Below are 24765 nucleotides of genomic sequence, written 5' to 3'. Positions count from 1 at the left end.
CTTAACACTCTACTGTCTAACTTCCACTTTCTGATTCTCGGATGCTAGTAGAAATGGAAGGCTTTTCTACAAGAAAAATGTCCTTGAAACATGGGAGTAGAGGACATAAGGCCTAGATTTAAAAAGTGCATGTTGTGACCTGACTGGGATTCATGATTTCTTCAAGGTGATGTAAGTAATCTTATCCTACTTGGATGAATCTACTTATTTTTGTATCCCTATGAGATTAGGATTCATTATATACATACAATAATGTTAAATAGAACATCTATCCTGCAAAATTCCTCCTGTCCTTCTTCAGATAGATTTATCACTGGTAAATGTAGGAAGATCCTAACATGGTTTTGTGGGCTGATAAAAATCAGCATATCAAAATGTTATCTTCCAGCATTTATCTAGGTTATAACAGTACTGCATCTGATAGAAAGGACCATATGTAGAATATAGAAGCATGTGAGGTGTTTTATACACACACACATGTGTATGTATGTATAGATAATCGGTTTATGTTTCAATGAAAACTTTTGCTCATTTATAACCTGATTTTTATAAGCTTAGTTTGATTTCTTTCTGGGAGAGGAAATGCAGGTTGATGCTAATTTGTGTGTGTGTTAATAACAATCATCCCACAACAACCACAATAGGATCTTGTGTAAGAATGTAAGATAAATACCATAAGCTGTCATTGTATTTCAATGGAAATGCCAGATCAGACTCAAATCATAACCCCAAGTATATTTTACTGAAATGAAATTTATAAGTTCATAGATCATTGCTGATTTATGATATGAAATAGTTGCTTTCTTATAAATACTTAAGACAGTGACAGTCACATTATACACACCTTAAATCTGATTCATATAACAGCAGTTTTAGCATTGGATACTTTATAGCAAATTAGAGCTTACCTGGTCTGAACTGTCTGTACCATCCCACCCATTCCTGAGTACATGTTAGCTGTGGACATCCAGAAGTTGGTGACCAGCATATTTGCAAAAACAGACACTCCAGCAATGGCGCAAATACCTAAAAATCCAAAACATGTCATTACTTATTTTTTAAAGTCTCCTAGTATCTAGTTTTTCTGTCTCTCCTTCTTTTCAAGTGTGATAGAGCAATACAATGTTCACATCCCTTGCAAAAATAGAATGATCTGTAAACTTATTTTAAATTCTAGCTTATTTCTTATAAACTTATTTCTTAGAATACATTTCTAATGCTATCATGGCAATGTACAGAAAAAAATCAAGTGGATCTATGTTAAAAAGACAGTTCAATTCCCAATTCTGCCATTTACTAGTGATTTAATGTTTGTTAAACCCAATATAAAGGTTCTAGAATTGCTGCTCAGGACCAGTAGGCTTATCTTTAAAGGGTCACTTGGGGCATGGCCACTCTATGCCCAGTCACCAAAAAGTTCCTTTTCCAATTGAGTTAGAAAACTTTTTCATACTTGGTGAGGTATGAGGTATAGATACAGCTTTGTACTTTATTAATATATGAATACCTTACTTGTGTTATCTGTCTCATTTCTTTTTTGTGTGTATTTATGTCAACCTAAGTATGATTTATTAATACTTTGATAATTGAGACATCTTGCAATTGATAGATACAACTAGAGAAGGTGGTTAATTAATTAAGCAAACATGGTTGCCTATTCCTGATTTTGGGTAAAGTTCTTCTTTCCAAAAATATCTACTTCACTAGATTATAGATAATGCTTGAAATGTCCCCTTTAGAGAGAACCATCTATGTATTTTATTGAGACTTTAACACTTTGACACTTTGGGCTATGTTTTTAATAGTATGAGTAGTCTTTTCAGTGGTAAAGACCTCAACCATTCTGGGCTCCCTCATCCTGTGAATATCATGTTTTGTTTTGTTTGGGGGGGGGGGCAGGACAATGAGGGTTAAGTGACTTGCCCAGGGTCACATAGCTATTAAGTGTCAAGTAATTCCGGATTTGAACTCAAGTCCTCCTGAATCCAGGGCCAATGCTTTATCCACTGCATCACCTAGCTGCCCCTGAATATCATGTATTTCTGTAAATCCTCCCTTTGAAACCTCCCAAAGATGCCAGGGATATTCCCATGGTTCTATTAATATCTTGGTATTACCAATATGGAACTTGGGCAATTCATCTACTCTTTTATTCTCTCTATGTAAGTGGCTTCTCTCTTTTTCTGGACGTGTCTTTGATCATATTTCTTTTTTTTTTTTTTGCGGGGCAATGGGGGTTAAATTATTTGCCCAGGGTCACACAGCTAGTAAGTGTCAAGTGTCTGAGGCCGGATTTGAACTCAGGTATTCCCGACTCCAGGGCCAGTGCTTTATCCACTACGCTACCTAGCTGCCCCGATCATATTTCTTTTTATACAACTTCACATGTGTAGTTGTTTTTGTTGTTGTTGTTGATGATGATGATAGCTAGCTAGCCTTTTTATATCACTCAAAAGTTTGGCAAGCACTTCACCAATATTATTTCAATTCATATTTACAACAACCCTGGGAAGTGGGTGCTATTATTATCCCAATTTTACAGTTGAGAAAAATGATGCAGTCAAAAGTTAGGTGTCTTTTCACATTTGAATTCAAGTCTTCCTGACTCCAAGGCAAGCCCTTTTATCCACTATACCAACTTACACCTATAATGCATCTTTTCATTGACCTTTGGGTTACTTTTGATATTGACTTTTTCTAAGATATTTATTTGCAGGTATATAACATTTCCAGGAGAATTTGGGTGATTGATATGACCATTTGTGGCATGGCTCTTTTAGAATTCCTGGAATCAATGTAGTTTTCCAATTCTGATTTAGCTTGCAAACATATATATCAGCGGACTGATTCTCCCCTTACTTTTCTATATAGACTGGGGAAAGGGAACACCCATGATATAAATGCTAATTGAATTAACTTATCTAGACATTTATACTCTCCTTCCTTCCAAAATAATTTGAAGGCTGGTTACAATATTAAAAGTTACCGAGCACTTGAAATGAGCCAGTTACTATTGTTGAGCACTAAATTTGGCTCTAAGTTTCTTGGCAGCCAATACATAAAGGGAATTAGGTTCCACAATGACTTACATAGTACTTACTGTCTGACAAAAGAAAGCAAATACTTTCCTTTCCAGAACCAACTCTTTCCTGGCACTAAGTTTAAACGGGAATTTGTCATGTGAGTCCCTTCACAAGAGAGACTGACTAATATGGTGGATTATGTCTTCAACTGTTTTCACAAAAGACACAGAAACACTGGTGAAATAGATAATTCTTGGGCCAACCTTCTATAAAGGTTAAAGACATAAGGTTATTGTTTAATTCCAGGGAATCTATTTTTTCCTGGGGCTGACATAACATGGTGTTCTAATGATCTAACCTAATACAAGGAGTAAGCAAGAAGAATCTAGCTGAAATGGATAGCTTATACATCCATGTGTCTGTTTCTTCCAAATATCCAGTTCCAGGACAGTCAATTCATGCTCAAATTTTCTAACAAAAGTTTCTCCACTAACTGAAATTTGCATAGCACCATAAAGCTTATGATGACTAGGGCATAGTAGTGGATAAAGGGAGTCAGTAAGACTTCGATACAGGTTCTACCAGATGCATACTGACTGTGACCTGTAACTCACTTGATCTCTCAAGGACGCACACAAATCTTTATGACTATAAATTCTAGAGTAAATGTTGAATTGTGCAATTAAAGGGAATTTCCTATACCAATGAAATCACAGGTATAGTTCTCTACCCCGCCTCCCCTTCCAGTGAAATAAAATAAGATTTTTAGCATGGGTCAATGGAAAGGAAAGAAGGAAGAAAATAATCATTTATTAAGTGTCCATTATGTGTCTGGCTCTGTGCTGGGAATTTTTCAAATATTATCTTATTTAATCCTCACAACAACCCTGGGAGGTAGGTGTTATTATTATTCCCATTTTATAGTTGAGAAAACTGAGGCAGTGACATACCCAGGATCACACAGCTAGGAAGTGCTTGAGGCTACAACTTAGGTCCAAGCCTTGTATCTACTGTGCTACCTACCTGGAAAGAATCCTGGAAAGATTTAGAAAAACTGAGTTCAAATTTCTATGCTGCTATTAACTATCTTTGTGATTTAGGGCAAGTCACTTTACTTCCCTAACCTCAGTTTCATCATTTACAATATGAGGAAGTTATTATTATTATGGATCAACCAAGTGGTACAGTGGATAGAATGCCAGGCCTGAAGTCAGGAAGATTCATCTTCCTGAATTCAAATTCTAATTTGGATCCTTACTAGTTGTATGACCCTGGGCAAGTCACTTAACACTGTTTACCTCAGTTTCCTCATCTGTCAAATGATGTGGAGAAAGAAATGGCAAACCACTCCAGTATCTTTGCCAAGAAAATCCCAAAAGGGGTCACAGAGAGTCAGACATGAATGAAAAAAAGGACTAAAAAGTGCCAGAACCATTTGTTACTGTTGTTGTTGTTACTGCCGTTGTTTCCCAACTCATCAAAGTATCATGCCTAGATGACCTTTAAGCCCTCCTCCAGCTTTATTGTGATCTTCTGATGTCATTTATCCTCTTACACACCTTCTAGCACAGATAGCCTATACTTTAACTGAAGTGACAGTTATATGTTTTAGATACATTATAAGATATGAGCAAAATTACAGATCATAGGATTATGAGAACACGGATTTCAGGAAAATTCAGAGGGCTTCTAATCTTATCCCTAGTTAGGATTTAAATACAGGTCCTCAGATGCCCCAAACATCACACTTTCTACATTACCATGTTATGAAAAATTAAAAAATACAATTTACATTTTTGCCTACACTTCAGACCAGGCCACTCCAGTGTAGGTGTGGTCAAGAATGGTATTCATGAGTAGAGCTAATATTTTTAGCATCATTGCTGTTCTTACTCAGACTGAAGTGGCTCAATCTGCTTTCTGGGTAAGAACATTTCTAGTTCATGAATTTCACAAAAGTGTGACAACTTTGTTCACCTCACATCTGGTATCTAATGCATATGGCTTTCACTTTGATATTTTACCCAGGAAAAAAATAAATCTTCTGACGTGATCTGTACAAGAACTTGGTTGAGCCTTCAGAGATCTGTGTCATATAGCTAAGACCATGTCATTATTATAAAGGAAGATCCTTGTCTTTTGGCTTGCCATGACAGGAGGACATGCAATCAATTCACTTCATAATAAGTACTATTTTATTGCTCTTTAAGCTTTACTGTTAGAAATTCTCATTGGCAGCCAGTTTATAGTCCTTAGAGAGAAATCCTGGGGACCACTGATATGGATTTCCAATTTTCAAATTATATTCTTTCAACCTCCATGATTCATTGAAGCAAGCACTGTTCATAGTGGACACATTTAATTTATGTCTGCCCTAGCTCCTCAAGGCTCTACCAAAAATACCTTAAAGTTTGGTATTCCAAAAAAACCCAAAATAAATATAGATGGATTTAATATCTCCAGAGACTTTTTCATCTTTATGGTTCACTTGGGCAAAAAAGAAATGTTTTTTTGACTGAGTAAACTTATTGTCATGAATGCCACAGAGGGTGGGTCAGCTTGTTCTTTTGTTTCTCCTTTACTTTTGTCTGTCATTTCCTTTCCTCCCTCCCTCCTTTACTTCTTCCATCTTTCCCTCCCTTCTTCCTACTTCCTTCCTTCCTTCTTCTCTCCTATTCTTCCCAGTAATTCCCTTAGTAAATCAGTAACTTATTTCACTTGGACAGAATCCTAGGCCATATACTAAATACAATATCTACTGAGTAGTGCTATAGTACTAATCAATTATCCTTTGAAATATAGATAGTACTCTGAACAAAGGAAGATATCTTGAAAAAGTTTATTTACTAGGAAAGGAAAAAAGAGACTTTCCTTTGGAGGCCTTTTGTATGGACTGTGATGACTGCCAATATTAAGAGGCACTGCTGTGCAGGCCTAGATTTTCCTACTTCTAGTCCCTGGCAAACTGTGTGTGGTTCACAGAACTTTTGCCACCAAAGATTTTTATTCCTTAAAATTTATTATCTAATAAAAATAACTCTTCCTACTGCTCTGCTTCCCTTTCTTTCAGCTCCTGACTATGCCTTCATAGTCCAGAGATATTTCATGTATTGACTGTGACTCAACAAGTGGGTGTAGTCATCTGGGGTAAGGAAATGCGATATTTTAATCAGTCTTCAGGGTGTTAACTGGTAAAGAAATAGGACAAGGGTTGTCAAATCTCCCCAGATGACTGATAATTTCTTTTTAAGTTTCAAAAATTCTGAACCTGAAACCCAAACAAGAGAGCATTTCTACATATTGTTATTGTTCTTTGTTTTTGAAGAGGACCATGACATTGGGAGGTGATGTCATGACTTGCAATGAATTGGATTAAAGTGAGGGAGGGCTGTACAAAGTCACCAGCCTCACTCTTCTCCATAGCCATCTGGGTCCAGTGGCAAGATATCCATCAGGATGACTGGAGATGGTCCTGGATGTTTGAGGCAATTGGGGTTAAATGACTTGCTGAGGGTCACATTATTAAGTGACTGAGGGCAAATTTGAACTCAGGTCCTCCTGACTCCAGGGCCAGTGCTCTATCCACTGTGCCACCCTAGCTGCCTCTATTTCCACATATATAGCAGAATATAAGAGGATTGTATATGAAGCAGTGAATCTTCATTTGATACTAATTACATTTTTTTTTTTTAGTGAGGCAATTGGGGTTAAGTGACTTGCCCAGGGTCACACAGCTAGTAAGTGTTAAGTGTCTGAGGCCGGATTTGAACTCAGGTACTCCTGACTCCAGGGCTGGTGCTCTATCCACTGCGCCATCTATTAAAAAAACAAAACCCAAAAATGTACCAAATGTTACCTTCAAAACTTCTGCTTGTCTATGCTTGCTTTTTAACTTCTTTCTGTTTACTTTTGTGTACTTAAAATTTTTTGAGTGGCCCTCTTTTAAATTTTTGCATCACTTGCTAACTCCTAACACTACTCTTTTCCTTTTGTCTTTTCTCTATCCTCTTTCCATTGAATTATAAATTGAGAGAAAAAGAACTACCTTGTAACAAGCATAATCAAGCAATATGCACACAGTGGACATGCCACAAAATTTATTCCCCTTTCTACATTTTGAGTCCAGGTCTCATCATAAGTTCCTTGAAAACATGGTTTATCATTATACTGATGTGAATTCTTAAGTCTTTGAATGATGTTTTTCTCTCCAATGTTGTGGTCTTTGAAACTTCATTCATCAGTTTAGTACGAGGAGACTCTGAAATTTGGCTCTTTTATAATTTTTTATAGAACAAAATTCTATATTTATTTACCATAATATGTTCAGGCATTCTTCAATTTATGAGCACCCTTTAAGATTCTAGTACTTTTATGTCCTTTTAATCTCTCCTTTAAGGTTAAGAAATTTGTTTTGCTTGTGACTATTCTCTTCTCAGGATGCAGCTAGCTGATTCAGTAGATAAAGCACTACACCTGGAGTCAAGAAAACCTGAGTTTAAATTTGACCTCAGTCATTTACTAGCCATGAGACCCTGGGAAAGTTACTTAACCTCTTTTTGCCTTAATCCACTGGAGAAATGTCAAAACATTCCAATATATTTGACAAGAAAACCCCATGGAGAGTATGGTCCATGGGGTCTCAAAAAGTTGGACATGACTAAACAACTAAATAACAACAACCCTCTTCTCAGTATCATCTTCCCTCTTTTTTTTTTTTTTTTAGTGAGGCAATTGGAGTTAAGTGACTTGTCCAGGGTCACACAGCTAATAAGTGTTAAGTGTCTGAGGCCGGATTTGAACTCAGGTACTCCTGAATCCAGGGCCGGTGCTTTATCTACTGTGCCACCTAGCCACCCCCATCATCTTCCCTCTTAATCCTTTTCCTAATGTCCACTGGTTTTTTTGTTGAGTTTAACATATTCCTACACCAAATAGTGTGTGTTCAACTTTCCTTTGTACATTTCAGATAAAATTGAGGTTCAGCTGAGGACAGCTCCCCCAAGCCCTTCATCTTTTTTTGTATATTGTTCTTTATATATTCCCCAATTATGAAGTTCCACTCCCATCTTCCTCCTTTTTACATAAGTGTACTCCTTTTACCCTCTTAAAATTCAGAATAATCCCCAGACTAGGGATCTCTGTTTTTCTTATTTAGGTGCCTCAATACCTTTTGAAGATATTGAGGCTCTGAGGGAGGCATTTGTTTCTTCTCCCCAATTAGAATGTTGGTACCATATCATCATGTAGTTCCTCTTCAATTTCTCAAACAAATTTATCTTTCTCTTGACTCTTCTGTTTGTATTTCAAAGTTCTACTTCTCTCTGATCTTTTATTTTAAAATTCTTAAAAGTGTTTTTACTGCTTTTATTCCATTAAAGATTATTATTCTCCTGACAGAATTATACTCAGATTTTCAGTGTTAGCTATTTTTGGTTGTAAGCTTTATCTTTTGCCTTGTGGAATGTGGTATTCCAAGATTTTATCTCATTTTTAGTAGAAGCTATCAGGTCTTATGTGGTACTGACTCTGATTCTTTGGTACTTGAATTCCTTTTTTGGGATGCTTGCAAAATTTTTATTTGATGTGGAAGCTCTGAATTTTGACCATGACATTCCTGGGACATTTGTCTTTGGATTTCCTTTCAGAAAGTTATTTCTATTTTGATTTTACTCATCATTTATGAAAGATCTGGACAGTTTTCAATTATGAGTCTTGAAATACCAGTCATGAAATTTTTTGAATCATGGTTTTCAGGGAGCTTAGTCATTCTTACATAATCTTTCCTTAATCTATTTTCTAGGTCAGCTATTTCTGAAATCAGATATCTTACATTTTCTTAATTAAAAAAAAAACCTTTTGATTTTGTTCTTATATTTCTTGCTGCCTAATGGAATCAATGGTTTTTGTTAGATCTATTCTAGTTTTCAAGGAGTCCATTACTTGAATAAAGTTTACTACTTTCTTTTCTAAACTATTTATTCTTCCTCAAATTCTTTCCTCCAAAGATTTTTATTTCATTTTAAAATTTGTTTTATTTATTCTAAATATTTGTGTAGCCCCTGTGCAAAAGTCATTTTTCCTTTGAGTGTCTGCTTGATGTTATTACAGAGTTACTCTTTTCTAGGCTGGATTTTTAAACATTTCTATATCTACTTTTTCTTTAACTAGTTAGCATCTTTTTGGTTATTCATGTCTCCAGGTTTAGTTCCTGAACTAGGGCTTTTGGACAGGGCCATACACCACCCACTCCTGTACTTTTGACTGGGGTTAGTCAGCCTTACTTGGTAGTTTCTTGAGTATTCTGAGCTTGTGCACTGACATCAATGTCTTGGAGTTAATCCCTCTGGATCTTTGAGGTTCAGAGACCTGGATCTTCAGGGCTATTTATGATGTCTCAGGACAGAGTTCTAAGGACCTTGGGTCCAGTGCTTTGCACATTGCCAGGCACATAAGATTTGTTTAATAAATGTTTATTGATTGCTTGATCCTCTGGTTGCTTGAATTGAGCAAGTCTCAACACTGTTTTGTTACACTGCTTGCATCATTGCTAGGAGCATCCCCATTGTGGTTCTTAGACCATGCTGAAACTTTCTCGTGGGATTCCTTTATTTTTATTGCCACTGAATACAGAGCCTTGCCAAGTACCTATCCTTGACCCATCTCTGGTTGCAATGTGAAATGCTTGGTTTGTTTAGCTGCACTGTCATTGGCACTGGCTTTCCAACCCCCCCCCCCCACCTTATTGTCTGTAGGCTTCAGGCTGACTTGTTTTCATTCTGGAGTGGAAGAAGTAGCTTACTCTAGTTTCTCACAGGATTATTTTACTATCATTGTGTCTATTGTGAATTTCAGGTTTTTTGCTGGAGTAAGTATGTGGGAGCTGGGCCATCTGTCTCTATTTAGGGTGCTTTCTTGGTGCAAATTACAACCCTAGCTCACTTTCAGTCTCACTCTCTGGGTAACTTGGCTGAACCACAATTGTCATGATCAAGTTGAATCTTACTATTTTTTGTAACTATGAATAAGTTAGTTAAACTTTCTGGTTCACAATTGTTTCATGTATAAAATGAGGGGTGGGGAGTTGTACTAGATGACCTTTGGGGTGCTTTCTATATCTAAATCTATCATCCTATTCTGCAATATCACAGAAATTCACAGATTAATGATAGGACTTTACCAAAATTGCTGAAAATATTAAAAAAAAAGTAACAACAAAAAGCTACATTTCGATTCATAACAATTTTCACTAACAGGCAACCCTTGCATACACATATTTATTAATGTTATCCCCCCCCCACACCCCTCTATTCTCTTGCTGCTTGGAATATCTTTTAAGGGAAAGCGAGAACAAAAATATATTGATGTTTCTTCACAAGCACTCTTTCCCCTACTCAAATGGAAAATAAGACTAACCAACAGTCCTCATTCCTAATTTCTATAAGGCTTAAGCAGTTTATCTTTGGCAATTCTTAATTCCTACTTTGGAACTCTGTTTGACTCTAGAATTCCTGATAAATAAGTGGACTGTGTTGGATTAGGGGTTATTCACTATTTGAAAAAAGGAACTAGACAAAATCATTTGCAGAGACACATTGAACTCTTGAAATAGACCTGAAGAAGGAATGTATTAAGAACACCTTACACAGGAGGCATTGCGTAGCCAGTCATTCATGGACAAGTGTTAGACTGCATTAATGCTTTTAGCCCTCATTTCCAGACCCAGGCTCATGAGAAGCATGTAATCATGATAGAAGTGAAAAAAATTAGAAGGCACAGGCTCAGTTATTTCTTGGTTACTTTTGTTCTCCAACTTTTGCCCACTCTTTTGGTACCTTTGGTTCCTCTTCCCACCTTGCCCCTCTCCTTTCCTTTTTCTCATAGTGAAATGGGTTGGAATGAAGGAGGCCTGGAATAGGTGGGGCTGTTGAGGGATCGGTGAGACATAGGAGAAAGGACTGTCTCTTTAAAAAGTCTATTTCCATCATGCTTGTGTGAAATCCCTATTAATTAAACAAATGTTTATTGAAGCTCTTCCATTGACTTTCAGTGTAATTTTGAGCAAGTCATTTATCCTCATCCAAATCAGAGTATTAGACTAAGTGACTGCCTCCAGTTCTATAATGTCACTATTTTAATATATTTATTTATACTTGAAGGTTCATGGGAATAGAAAACTAACATCAAATTTGGCTATTATCAGAATATTGCAATACAATGGAAGGGGAACTGGAAAGAGATTTTTTATATGCATACACATACATGCACACATATATATGTATAAATTTTTAATTTTTATTTTTGATTTATGGAAGAAAACAAGCATTTTCATAGCATAGTACAATAAAAAAGATGACTACACATGAAACTGCAAATCTACTATGCATAACTTGCGATTCCTTTCAAATATACAAGAAAATATGATGTAAATTTCTTTTTTTCTTCCCTCTCCCCCACCTTAGAGATGGCTATCATTAGACAAAACAGATGTATGTGTGTGTGTGTGTGTGTATGTATATATATATATATATGTACACATATCCTTTTACATGTATATGTAAAAGTATTCTATACATACTTCTATTCATCAGTTCTTTGTTCTTTCTCTGGATGCAGATAGCATCTTTCTTCTTATGTTCTTTATAATTAACTTGGGTATTTTAGACAAAATAGCTTATTTGCTCAAAGTCATTCTTAAAACAATATTGCTGTTAGGGGGCAGCTAGGTGGTGCAGTAGATAAAGCACTGGCCCTGGATTCAGGAGGACCTGAATTCAAATCTGGCCTCAGACACTTGCCACTTACTAGCTGTGTGACCCTGGGCAAGTCACTTAACCCTCATTGCCCTGCAAACAAACAAACAAACAAAAACCTATATTGCTGTTACCATATACAATGCTCTCTTAGTTATGTTTATTTTTCTCTTCATTATTTCATGCAAGCCTTTCCACGTTTTTCTAAAATCATTGAGCTCATCATTTCTTATGGCACAGTATTATTCCATCACAATGATATATCACAACTTGTTCAGTTATTCCTAGATTGATGGGTAGCACCACAATTTCCAGTTCTTTGCCACCACAAAGAAAGCTGCTACAAACATTTTGAAAATATAGGTTCTTTTACTTTTTTCCTTAATCACCTCTGGAAATAGACTTAGTAGTGGTATTGCTAGGGCAAAGGGTATAGGTAGTTTAATAACTCATTAGGAATAATTCTAGATTGCTCTCCAAAATGGTGAGATCATTTTACAATTCCACCAACAATGAATTAGTGCCCCAATTTTTCTATATCCTCTCCAACATTTGTCATTTATCCCTTCTACCACTTTAGTCAAGTTCATAGGTATAAAATGATATCTCAAGGTTGTTTTAATCTGTATTTCTCTAGTCAACAATGATTGAGAGCATTTTTATGTGATTATAAATTGTTTTGATTTCTTCATTGGAAAACTGACTGTTCATACCCTTTGACCACTTATCAATTTGGGGAATCCCTTGTATTCTGACAAAGTTCTTTCTATATTTTAGATATGAGACCTTTATCTGACAAACTTTCTATAAAAATTTCCCCCAAATTTTCTGCTTTCCTTCTAATTTTGGCTATATTTGTTTTATTTGTATAAAACCTTTTAAATTTAGCATAATTGAAATTGTCCATTTTACACCTAATTTTACTCTCTATCTTTTGGTTATTCATAAGTGATTCACCTATCTATAGGTCTGATAAGTAATGTATTTCTGGTAATTCTAATTTTCTTGTAAAATATCTCTTTATATCTAGGTCATTTATCCATTTTGACCTTATCTTGGTAAATGTTGTGACATATTGGTCCTTGCCCAGTTTCTACCCTAGTATGTTCCAGTTTTCCCAACAATTTTTACCAAATAATGAATTCTTATCCCCAAGTCTTAAGCCTTTACAATCAAGGTTATTATGTTTATTTGCTGCTATAAATTATATGTCTACTCTATTCCAGTGATCTACCTTATTATTTCTAAGCCAGTATCAGATAGTTTTGATAATTACTGCCTTATAAAACTGTTTACCTGGTACTGTTAACCCTTCTTCCTTTATACTTTTCTTCATTATTTCTTTTGTTATTCTTGACTTTTTGCTTTTCTAAATGAATTTTGTTATTATTTTTTCTAATTCACAATGTATCAAATTCAAATAGAGACAGAGGCGATTAAACCATATATAAAGATCCCCATGGGTCCCATATTGACTTAGAAAACCATCTGTTAATATTATCTATGTAGTATTTTTATTTATTTTTTAAAAATATGTACCAATTACATTTTAATCTAGTTCAGATCACACTTAAGAGTGTTGTAAGCTGCTTATGGCTCTTAGGCTGTGTGTTTGACACCTCTGATCTTGTCCAGAAAGGCAGAAGCTTACTTTTTTTTTTTCAGGAGAGCTAAAACAAGGTACACAAATCACGGGAGGACACATAGAGGATATGATAAATACTATATAGAATGAAAAAAATCAAAATACTATGGAATGTCAGAATAAGGAGAAATGACTATTTTTTTTTTTGCTAGAATGATCAGAAAATTCTTCATGGGAGAGGTGATATTTGAGATGAGAGCTTAAGCAAAAGCATGTCCCAGGAATGGAAATTAGACTAGACTAAATGTCATATGTAGGAATCCAGTGAAAGATAAGGTTGGAAAAAGATGGTCAGCAGAATTGTAGAGGGTCATATATGCTAAAGAATTAATGTTTTAGAGTTTATCTTATAGGTAATGGGGACTCACTGACAGGATCAAAGTAGTTTTTGACTATGCAAATATTAGTTTGTGTAATTCAGGAACATAAAAAGAGCTTGGAAACAGGAGAATTGTTAAGAAGTAAAGAAGCAACTACAATAATGCAGGCAAGGGATAATAAGGTCTTTAGGGAGATGAAATGAAGGGGGCACACATAGGAGACTCCATGAATGACATAGTAACAGGACATGGAATCATAAGAATGTGGGATTAGAGTTAGACATTCAAGGGATGTTGGAGGCCATCTATTCTAAGGAAATAGGCTTACAGAGGTTAAGTGACTTGCCCAATGCCAAGGATCAGAGGCAGGATTATCAACTGATTTGATATACAGTCTAACAGAGAGGGAGGAATTAAAGCTAATGCCAAGATTTTGTACCTGAGTGATTGAGAAAATGATGGTGAGATGAATATAAAAAAAGAATTGGGGGGGGGCAGCTAGGTGGCACAGTGGATAAAGCATCAGCCCTGGATTCAAGTGGACCTGAGTTCACATCCGACCTCAGACACTTGATAGCTGTTTGACCCTGGGCAAGTCACTTAACCCTCATTGCCTTGCAAAAAAGGAGGTGGGGTGGGATTAGGAAGTGAAGCTAGTTTTAGAAGGAAGATAATGAATTTGGCTTTGGATATGTTGAGTTTAATGTACTAGCAATACATTCAAATGGTGCTGTCCAACTGGGAGATGGGAATGGGGACTTCCCACTCAAGGGGAAGGTTGGGGCTAGAGATAGTGACAGACAGCTACACAAGGGTTATCATTGAAGCTGTGACAATGAGTAACATTGCCAAGAACAACCCTGAGGAATGTTCTAGGCTTTTTTTTCAAACAACTACTTGGAAATCTTAAATCTTAAAAGCTCTGTTAATTCATATTAGTCCAGAGAAAAGTAGTGAAATGCATTAATTTTAGACCTTTAATTTTCCTTTAAAAATTCAAGTGTTTATTGAATTAGTATCCAACAAAATACCCTGGAAGTTTACCTAAACCTACTTTAATAAATACATTAGAACAATTTATAATTAGCATAACATGTGTAGGTAACTTAAAAGGAGTTGGTTTTAGAAAGTAGATTAAATATTCTCCCTGAAATATTCTTTATATTATTAATTTGCATAGCCAAGACTTTTTGAGAGAGAGGGTATGAAGCAAAACTTTAATTCAGAAGCTAAGATAGCTTAAGGTATATCAAGTTTCTTAGTATTGAAACATCCGTGAAGATTTATATGAGGAGATGTTATTTCAAAAGGGAATGAGTAATGGGAGAAAGTTTGAAAGGGCAAAATTTTAATATTGAGAATCAGTATGGTGTCATATAGTGGTATAGTTTTGGACCTTTAATGAGTTAGATGGGTTCAAATTTTGCTTCAATTATTAGTTCTGTGACCCTGGGTAAGGAAATTAATCTCTCCAGACCTTAGTTTCCTTATCTGTAAAATAAGGGGCTGAACTTGATGATTTCTAAACTCTTTTTAGTGTCTAAATCTATAAACCTATGATATGTCAAATTTGTCATGAATCCTAAACTGGTGGTGGTTGATTGACTATGATTTTATTATCTGTCTAGCTCCCATGACTTCACTTTATATCAAAATCATAGAGGCTTAAAATTGGGAAAATCATAGAGTTCATCTAATCCAACTTTAAAGCCCCCTTGAGCATCCCTTCAAAATTTCTGTCTATGGTTATTCACTCTCTATTTGAATGTGAGCTGGCTTTCAGAGGACCTGAATTTGAATCAAAGTGTTCCTGTTTCCAGGGACAAGGAACTCACTATTTCCAGAGACAGCCCACAGAACAGCTCTATAGTTCTGAGAACATATTTTATTATGGTGACATGATCATTTTCTTATACTCTCTTGGATTTACTTTATTTTTGATTTTTAACTATCATGGAAGGATATAATAATGATGCTAGTAATAACCTGAGTTTACAATGTAAGCTCTTGGAGGGAAAATGTTTTTGTTTTTTCACATAATTGAATACAGCCATTTTCCCTTAATCAATGCTTATTGGATTGAATTGGAACTTACCTGACACAATGAACATGATTCCAGAAGTCAGAGTCATATTGGCCTTAGCAGAGTCTTCCATGTTGCCGATCCGAATACATTTCAAAGCAAAAATGGAAACAAGAAGACCGATGGCACCCAGGACAATGCCTACAATCATTAGGGCTCTCACAGCTTGCAACATAGCTTAAAAAACAGCAAAAGTTATTCAGTTTTAACTATTGATCAGAATTTTTTAAAAACCATATAATGATAACTCATGTTTATATTATACTTCAAAGTTTACAAAATGTTCTCCAAACACCATATAAGGAAAGCAATGCAGGTATCGTTATCCCCACTTCACAGATAAGGTGATTTAGGCTGAGCAAGGTGAAAGACTTGCCAGTGGTCACATAGCTAATATATGATGGAGCCAGGATTTGAATCCAGTTTTCCGGACTCCAGTGTTTTTCCAAAGCCATCATGTACTTGGAAGAATGCCATAAATTATAGGTTTGTTTATTTTTTCAGAGTAAAAATGAATACTGCTATACCTAGAAAGTCAATGTGGCATAGTAGATAATCAGCCTCAGAATCAGGAATATCTGACCCTGGACACATGTTGGCTATGGGACCTTAGATAAGTCACTTTAACTCTTATATTCCCAGGCATTTTTCTAAAACCATAAGTTATGGGTAGACTGTCATTGTATTGGTGTCATGATCTCCCTCATCTACAAAACTGAAGATTCTTGATCTTTAATGTGCTAAGATAATGATACATGTGTTAATATGTAGGAGGAATATAGGCCAGAGATAGGGAGTAAGTTTCATCACATGATGCACTAGTTAGGATGTTGGGCTTGGTGGCCAGAAGATCCTGTCTCAAATACTTACTAGCTATGGACTGGTTACTAGTCACTTTCCTCATCTGTAAAATGATGGTGTTGGACTAAATGATCTTCGAGGTTCCTTCTGATTCTAAATCTATGATCTTATGATCTTTTCCCAAATCCTCTCAGTAATAGACAAGATGCCTATTACATCTGTTGTCCTGCTTTAGTAAAAGCCTTTACATGAAAATAATGATGATTATGCCAAGGAAAAGATGAAAATTTGGGCTCAGAGAGAAATTAAATGCCAATTATTTGCAATACAAAAATTTGCATACAGAGCTTCTTTAAATGAAAAACATCTTTTGACATATTTAGAACATAATTTAATTTAACTGGAAGGCTTTGTAAAACTATACTAATTCGTACTAATCAAGAGGAGGGCAAGCCTAAATTAGCAAAATGTCAAACAACTTTTTATACACAAATTAAAGAACTAGAAATAAAAGTAGAAAACATCCCAGAAGTGGTACATCACAAATTGCAATTCAATTCAACAAACATATTTCGGGCCTACCATATTTGTCTATACCAAGCCCTGGGGATACAAAGTGAAATATAAAACTATCTCTGTCCTTAAGTATCTTACAGTGTACTGGGGGAAGCAATATGTACACAGATAAGTAAATAGAAAACTATACAAAATAATTTTGAGGAATTTGGGAGAGTACTATAATTGAGGGATGGAGAGAGTATCAACAATAGCCTTGGATGGGACTTGGAACTTGAGCTTTGAAGAAAGCTAGTGATTCCCAACAGAAGTAAGGATGGAAAGCATTTCAAGCATGGGGGAGAACTTGTGAAAAACACTGAGGTAGGAAATAGATTGTCATTTATTGGGACAAATGAATTGACCATTCTGGACAAAATTCAGAGGTGGCAGGAAGGGGCTGGAGAGTATCGCAATATGAAATCAGGCTAGAAAGAGAGATTGAAGCCCAAAAGATAAGATTAAAGTCAGAACACCTTTAAATGTCAAATAGAAGAGTCTGGATTTTATCCCTGAGTTCTAGGGGGAAATGAGTTCATCTCTTCAAGGCTCGGCTTCCAGATAAAGAAAGTTCCCTTTCTCGAGAGTTCAAACAGAAAAGTTAGCATCCTGAAAAGTCTCTTCCTCATGAGAATTTTCTCTTTGTTTTCATGCACCCTAAGCTCCACCAAAAAATACACTTGCTGATGGTTGATCAAGGTGTTGATTCTGGGAATAATATAAGTAGGAAACATTTGCCACTGGTTGAGAAGAAGAGCTCTGTTGGAAACACAAGATGATTGTGTGTGATAGGATGCAGTGATGAGTGCTCCAGAACAGCAAAATATGAATAAGAAGCCAGCAAGAGAACAAAGGAAGAAGATTGTAAAACTTGAAGCTTGGACTGGGAAGAATAAGCTCCCATTCTTCCTTTTTTCCCCTTGAAAAATAACTTTAATGCTTTTTGTTTTTATATCATTGTCACTCCCCATACCCAAATTATTTCTTCTTTGTAAAAAAGAAAAAGTTAAACAAAACCAGTCAACTAATCCAAAATCTTATGCCATAGTGACCACAGTATATGTTACCCACAGTCCTCTACAGCTCTACCAAGAAAGCATCAGAGCACAGTTACAGGATCATAGATTTAGGGCAGATGGGATCATATAAGTCATTTAGTCCAATCTCCCTCATTTTTTTAGATGAAGAAACTGGTGCCCAGAGAGGTTAAGTGATCCATCCAAGGTCACACAGGCATGAAAAGGCAGAGGTGGGATGTGAGCCCAGGTCTTCTGACTCCTAATTGAGTCTATTTTCCATTGTACTATATTGCCATAGCAGAGTAGTTACAATTATGATGATGGTATTTATATGAAGCGCCTCATATAAAAAAGACATTGCTCCCTTCAAAAATACATGGTGAGATGAGGAGTGAAAATATTATTGTTATTTTTACCAGTAATGGAGCTGAACTTCTGAGAAGTCAGAGGATTATAGGATTTAGAGCTCTGAGAGATCATCTAGTGCACATAGGCTCATAGCTTTAAAGCTTGGAGGGGCATCATCGTCTTTATTTTACAGATGAGGGAAGTATGGTATAAAGAGACTGGACCACAACCAATGTTACATGGGTTGTAAAGAGCAGAGCTGGGATTCAAACCCATCATTCTTTGTACCCTCATTTTAAAGAGGAGAAATTGAAGCCAAAAGATACAACGTGATTTTCCCACAGTTCGACTGCTAGTAAATGGAATATGTGAGATTCAAATCCATGTCATTCAGTCAATAAGCATTTATAAAGTGTCTATTATCATCAGGTACAGTGTTAGGCTCTGGGAATAGAAAGAAAGGCAAAAGATAGGTCTTGTTCTCAAGGAGTTCATAGTCTAATGGGGGTGGGGGACAACAAGCAAACAACCACATTAAAAAAAAGCCATAGATAGGATCAACTGAAACTAAGCAACAGAAGGAAGGCACAGGAATTAAGGAGCATTGAGGCAGTTAGGTGGTACAGTGGGTAAAGTGCCGGCCCTGGACCTGAGTTAAAATTTGGCTTCAGATACTTGACACTTACTAGCTGTGTGATCCTGGGCAAGTCACTTAACCCCCCATTGCCCCAGAAAAGAGACAGAGAGAGAGAGAGAGAGAGAGAGAGAGAGAGAGAGAGAGAGAGAGAGAGAGAGAGAGAGGAAGAGAGAGAGAGAGAGAATGAAATAATTAAGGAGCATTGGAAAAAAAATCTTCCAATAGAAAATAGGATTTTTCTGGGAAGGAAGCCAGGGAATTCAGAAGGTACAGATGAGGAACAAAAAGGTTCTACATATGGGGGACAACCAGTGAAAATGCTTTGGAGTTGGGAGATGGAGTGCCTTGTTTGAGTAATAGTAAGGGGCAGCTAAGTAGCAAAGTGCATAAAGTGTCAGGCCTGGAGCTAGGAAGACTCATCTTTCTGAGTTCAGATCTAGCCTCAGACACTTATTAGCTGTATGACTCTGGGCAAGTCACTTAATTCTACCTCAGTTTCCTCATCTGTAAAATGAGCTGGTGAAGGAAATAGAAAACCTCTCCAGTAGCTTTGCTGAGAAAACCCCAAATGGGGTCATGAAGAGTTGGATATGACTAAACAAAAACAACATTAAGGATGCCAGCATCACTAGATTAGAGATAGCAGGGGAGGGGTGCAAGGTGTAGGAAGACACGAAAAGTAGGTACCCTTTCTAAGTCCATGTCAATGACTACTGTGTCATGTTGATGACCAAACTGTTGACTTGGCTTTGTATCCCTGCCATATTTTCAATTTCAGTGTGATCTCTAGCTTCTGAATCCTGGCCCAACTTTAGGCCTTAACTTTTTTCTTTTTTTCAACTTCTAGCTTCTTTGCATTTCCTGCTCTAGCCTACCCTTTTGCCTTATTGAGATTAAGTGCAGGGGAGGGGAGAAGGAAATATTAGATCAGACCTAGCATGGGGATTCTTTTGTTTTTATGTAAGGCAGCAAGATTATGGCAGTAGGGTAGTTCGGAAAGCAGGAGGAAAAGCTATGCTGTCTCCCACTATGGAGGCACAGATATTTCTAGTCTTGACCCTCAGGTTACAATATAATTAATTGATTTTAATCACTTTATATATATAACCTGAAAAGACCAGCCTGATACTTGGAGGTTTTCATTTCACTTTTTAAAATAGCCACTTCTGCTCTTATTTGTTATTCTGATCAAGAGGGGTGTGCTTATCAGTTGATACCAGGTAAATCAAGTGACTATTTATGTTTATTCAGTATTGCAAAGGTGTGATTACAGCATTCTTCATGGGTGAATAAAAACTGTTATCAGACCTGAAGGGTGGGCAGGATTCAAAGCAGAAAGAAGCAAATAAAAAATGGGAACAGAGTGTTCCCTCCCTATTGTAAAATACCTGATCCCCTAAAGGAGAGAGGACTGTAGGCAAGGAAATGGAAGTTGTATATACTTACATGCAAATGAAATGGAGTTAGAGAGTTCCAAATATTTAAAATATTTGAATGGAAAACAATGGAATGTTTTTTAGGATAAAAGAATAATTATTACTAATATGAAAGCATGTTTTGTGAATCTCTGAAAAGGAATATAGGTTCATATGTCAGGTTTGGATTAGGAGGGGGCTTTAACATGTGCATAGGAAACCTTGAAGGGTGAACCTTGTAAATGGCTTAGCAATATGACCGAAAAAGAAAAGACCATGATAGATAATCAAGAATGAGTGGAACTAAAACTGAAGGACTGGTTAGACAACCTTAGATAAGAGACTAGAGCAGGAATGTGTCATGGACTTGGATCATTTCTCAGAATCTTGTTTTCAATGCATAAAACAAAACATATAGAGTTACAAAGGAAACCAATTCTATTGAAAGATGGCTATCAATTTTCTATGGAACTGTCACATTTATTTGGTTTTTTGTTTTGTTTTGTTTTTCACATTTATTGTGTATAGCTTTTCATAGGATCATGGATCTAGAGCCTGAAAGGACTCCAGAGACTATCTAGCATAAACCTTTCATTCTACAAGCAAGAAAACCGATTGATGCCTAAGGAGGTTAACTGACTTTTCTAAGGTCACATTAAATAGTGTCCGAGGTGAGACTTGAACCCAGGTCTTCTGCTCCACACTGGTAATTTAGTATAAAATTAACTATAATCATGACAACCACTCAACTTCTTTTTAAAAATAGATCTTTATGGATATATTTTGTCTTTACATGACCTGCACTTCCCTATTTCTCCCTCCCCCTCTGAAACTACCTAATTTAAAGAAAAAGAAAGTACTTTTAATGAGACTTTGTAAAAGGAACATACTTTATCTGACCCTGTGTCCTAAGTCTGGTTTGGGAAAAAAAAATGTTCATTATCCTTCTGTATTCTTTCCTTTTCTGTAAATTTGGCTGACAGATTGATGGAAAATTTCCCCAAGTCATTACTGGTTGTGTCTACATGATGACAAAACTTCCAGATGAAAATAGTGAGTTGGTTTTCTGGTTGGATTCCAGATGCTGGATTTGATGGTTAAGATCTAAAAAGCAGTGAAATGAGCAGCACAGAAACTATAAGAGACAGAAAAGAGGGAAAGGAATATATGATGAATTTGGAATTTGAATGTTTAGAACTGTACTGGATTTGATTCTGGAGAGAAACATTTGAGTCACTAAACATTTTAACTTGTTATTGGGAAGTTTTAGTATTATATGATTTGCAGGAGTATACTGGGTTTCTGCTAGCACATTTTTGTATGTAGGAAAATACATTATCGACAATGTACTTTTTTACTCTTAATTATATAGGTCATAGGTTAAATCTGGAGGTCTTTATTCTCATTCCTGTTATTTATCCATTGACCATCTTGGTACTCATCATTTCCTCTTGAGTACTTATGTAAGGACAATTGGGATTTAAATACAAAACACCCAATTCATTTCCCCATTAATGTGTAAATACACATGCTGTGTTTTTCAATGATTATCTGCTAAAATATCACATATTTATTTTTGTTTTTGTTTTTTTGCAGGTCAATGAGGGTTAAGTGATTTGCTCAGAGTCACACAGCTAGTAAGTGTGTCAAGTGACTGAGGCCAGATTTGAGCTGGTGTTTTATCCACTGTGCCACCTAGCTGTCCCACATGTTTATTTATCTATTTATTCATACATTTATCTATTCATCTATTTATTTATTCATTCACTCATTCATTCATTTATCTATTTGTTTATTTATGCATTTACGCATTCATTTATTCCTTCCTTCATTAATTAATTAATCAATTAATTTTTGTTTTTTTGTTTTTGTATTTTTTTTTCCAGGGCAATGGGGGTTAAGTGACTTGCCCCGGGTCACACAGCTAATGTCAAGTGTCTGAGGCCGGATTTGAGCTCAGGTTCTCCTGAATCCAGGGCCGGTGTTTTATACACAGTACCACCTAGCTGCCCCACATATCTATTTATTTATTTAGTTAGTTTAACTTTTTATTTATTTATTTATTTTTTTGGCGAGGCAATAAGGGTTAACTGACTTGCCCAAGGTCACACAGTCAAGTGTCTGAGGCCAAATTTGAACTCAGGTCCTCCTGAATCCAGGGCCAGTGCTCTATCCATTGCGCCACCTAGCTGCCCCTATTTATTTATTTATTTATTCATTCATTCATTCATTCATTTATTTATTTCTGTATTTGTGTATTTATTTATTTATTTGGTGAGACAATTGGGGTTAAGTGACTTGCCCAGGGTCACACAGCTAGGAACTGTTAAGTGTCTGAGGTCGGATTTGAACTCAGGTACTCCTGAATCCAGGGCCAGTGCTCTATCCACTGCGCCATCTAGCTGCCCCTGCCCCTATTTATTCTTACAATTATTTTTTAATGATCAAATTTTTATTCTCTCTACCACCTCCTCACCCAGTGTAAAAAAAAAAAAAGAGAAAGATAACAAAACTCTTTTAACAAATATACATAGGCAAAACAAATTCTTGCTTTGGTTATGTCCAAAAACATATATCCTATCCTGAGCTTATTAATTCTCTATCAGAGTTGAATAGTACGCTTCATTATTGGTACTCTGGAACTGCAATTGGTCATCACATTGATCAGAATTTCAATTCTTAAATATTTCAAAGTTTTTGTCTTTACAATGTTTTTGTTATTGTAAAAATCATTTTCCTGATCTAGCTCACTTTATTCTGAATCATTTCATATGTTTTCCCAGTTTTTGTTAATCCATCCCTCTTGCCATTTCTTATAGTACAATAGTTTTCTGTTACCTCTGCTTACCATAATTTTCTTGGCCACTCCCTAATTGATAGGCATCCTCCTTAGATTTCAGTTCTTCGTTCCCACAAAAAAACCTGCAATAACTATTTTTTGTCATTTGGGTCCTTTTCCTCTTTCTTTGATCTCTTTGGGGGATATAGACCTAGTAGTGGTAACATTGGGTCAAAGGGTATGTAGAGTTTAAAATTTTGGGGCATAGTACCAAATTGTTTTCCAGAATGGGTGGGCCAATTTGTAGCTCAACCAACACTACATTAAGGTGCCTGTTTTTCCACAACCCTTACAACATTTATCCTTTTTTGGACAACTTTGTTAATCTGATTTGTGTGAGGTAAAACCTTGGGCTTGCTTTAATTTCCATTTCTTACTTCTTTTGTGCTTTAGAGAACTTTCTCATATTATTTATACCTTAGGTTTTGTTTCTTTGAAGACTATGTGCATATCTTTTGACCATTTATCAATTGATGAATGACTTATAATATTTTAGATTTAATAACTTCCTTTGTGGGCTTCATTTTTCTCATTTTTAAAATGAGAAAGTTGATCTTTATAAATGTTTCTTCCAGGTCTAAATCTGGTGATCCTCTTTGTTGATCACCATGGATGATCTGGCCCAACCCTTGGATGGAGTTCCTTTCAATCATTCATTGAAAAAAAAATGGTCCAAGGGCAAAACTGAAACTGAAGGCTACTTGGATTTCCATTATTGGTGACTTCATATGGAAGATATCATTCAAGTCATGGAGAATATTTTTTCACTCTAGATTGTGTCACTAGAACAGATCCCTTTGTTTTTCACTACTCTAGTACCTCTACTCTATCCTGTTATTAGCATAACTCACAATGAGCAAGCTTTCTAGAGCATAAGTCTACTTTGGAATAGTATAACTATGAGCAGGCAGATGGAATACAAGTAAGATGGTTTTGTATTTAAACAAACTTGGCTTGGCTTTCTTTGTTTAGATTTCTTCTAGGTTGTCATTCAATGTTTCACAACCAAGTTTCCAGTAGGCCATTTCATTTAATCCTCGTTTTCCCTAAGTCCAGCCTTCAGTTTTAGATCATCTCCAGAGTTAGGGATTCTATCATCTCCTGAATCCTCTAATGGTCATTGGATTTAGAGTGAGAAGAGAACCTTATAGATCATCTAAAAATTGTCTTCCATTTTATAGAGGAAGAAACTGAGCTGTAGAGATAGGAAAGTATTAGTTGAGAAGGCAGGATTTCAATTCAGGCCTTCCACCCCCAAATCCAGCATTCTTTCGTAAATCACAGAGATAGCACTAGATATTCTTGCAGCTAGGGTGAATTTAATTGAAGG

General features: G+C 36.0%; 1 protein-coding gene across 1 annotated transcript in view; it reads right to left on the bottom strand.

Annotated features, from left to right (window-relative positions):
* The window catches only part of CLDN18 (claudin 18), a 43342-nt gene that overhangs the window by 4637 nt on the left and 13940 nt on the right, over nt 1–24765 (bottom strand). The window contains exons 2-3 of the mRNA XM_043998098.1: nt 15834–15998; nt 909–1026 (exon numbers count right to left, since the gene is read on the bottom strand). Of these exons, the coding sequence (XP_043854033.1) occupies nt 909–1026; nt 15834–15998 (283 nt within the window). The remainder of the gene's footprint in view (nt 1–908; nt 1027–15833; nt 15999–24765) is intronic.

The sequence above is a fragment of the Dromiciops gliroides genome, chromosome 3 (genome assembly GCF_019393635.1).
Source record: "Dromiciops gliroides isolate mDroGli1 chromosome 3, mDroGli1.pri, whole genome shotgun sequence".
In the NCBI taxonomy this organism is placed as follows: domain Eukaryota; kingdom Metazoa; phylum Chordata; class Mammalia; order Microbiotheria; family Microbiotheriidae; genus Dromiciops; species Dromiciops gliroides.
The sequence above is the reverse complement of the archived record's forward strand: the minus strand, read 5'-3'. Positions and strand labels throughout refer to the sequence as shown.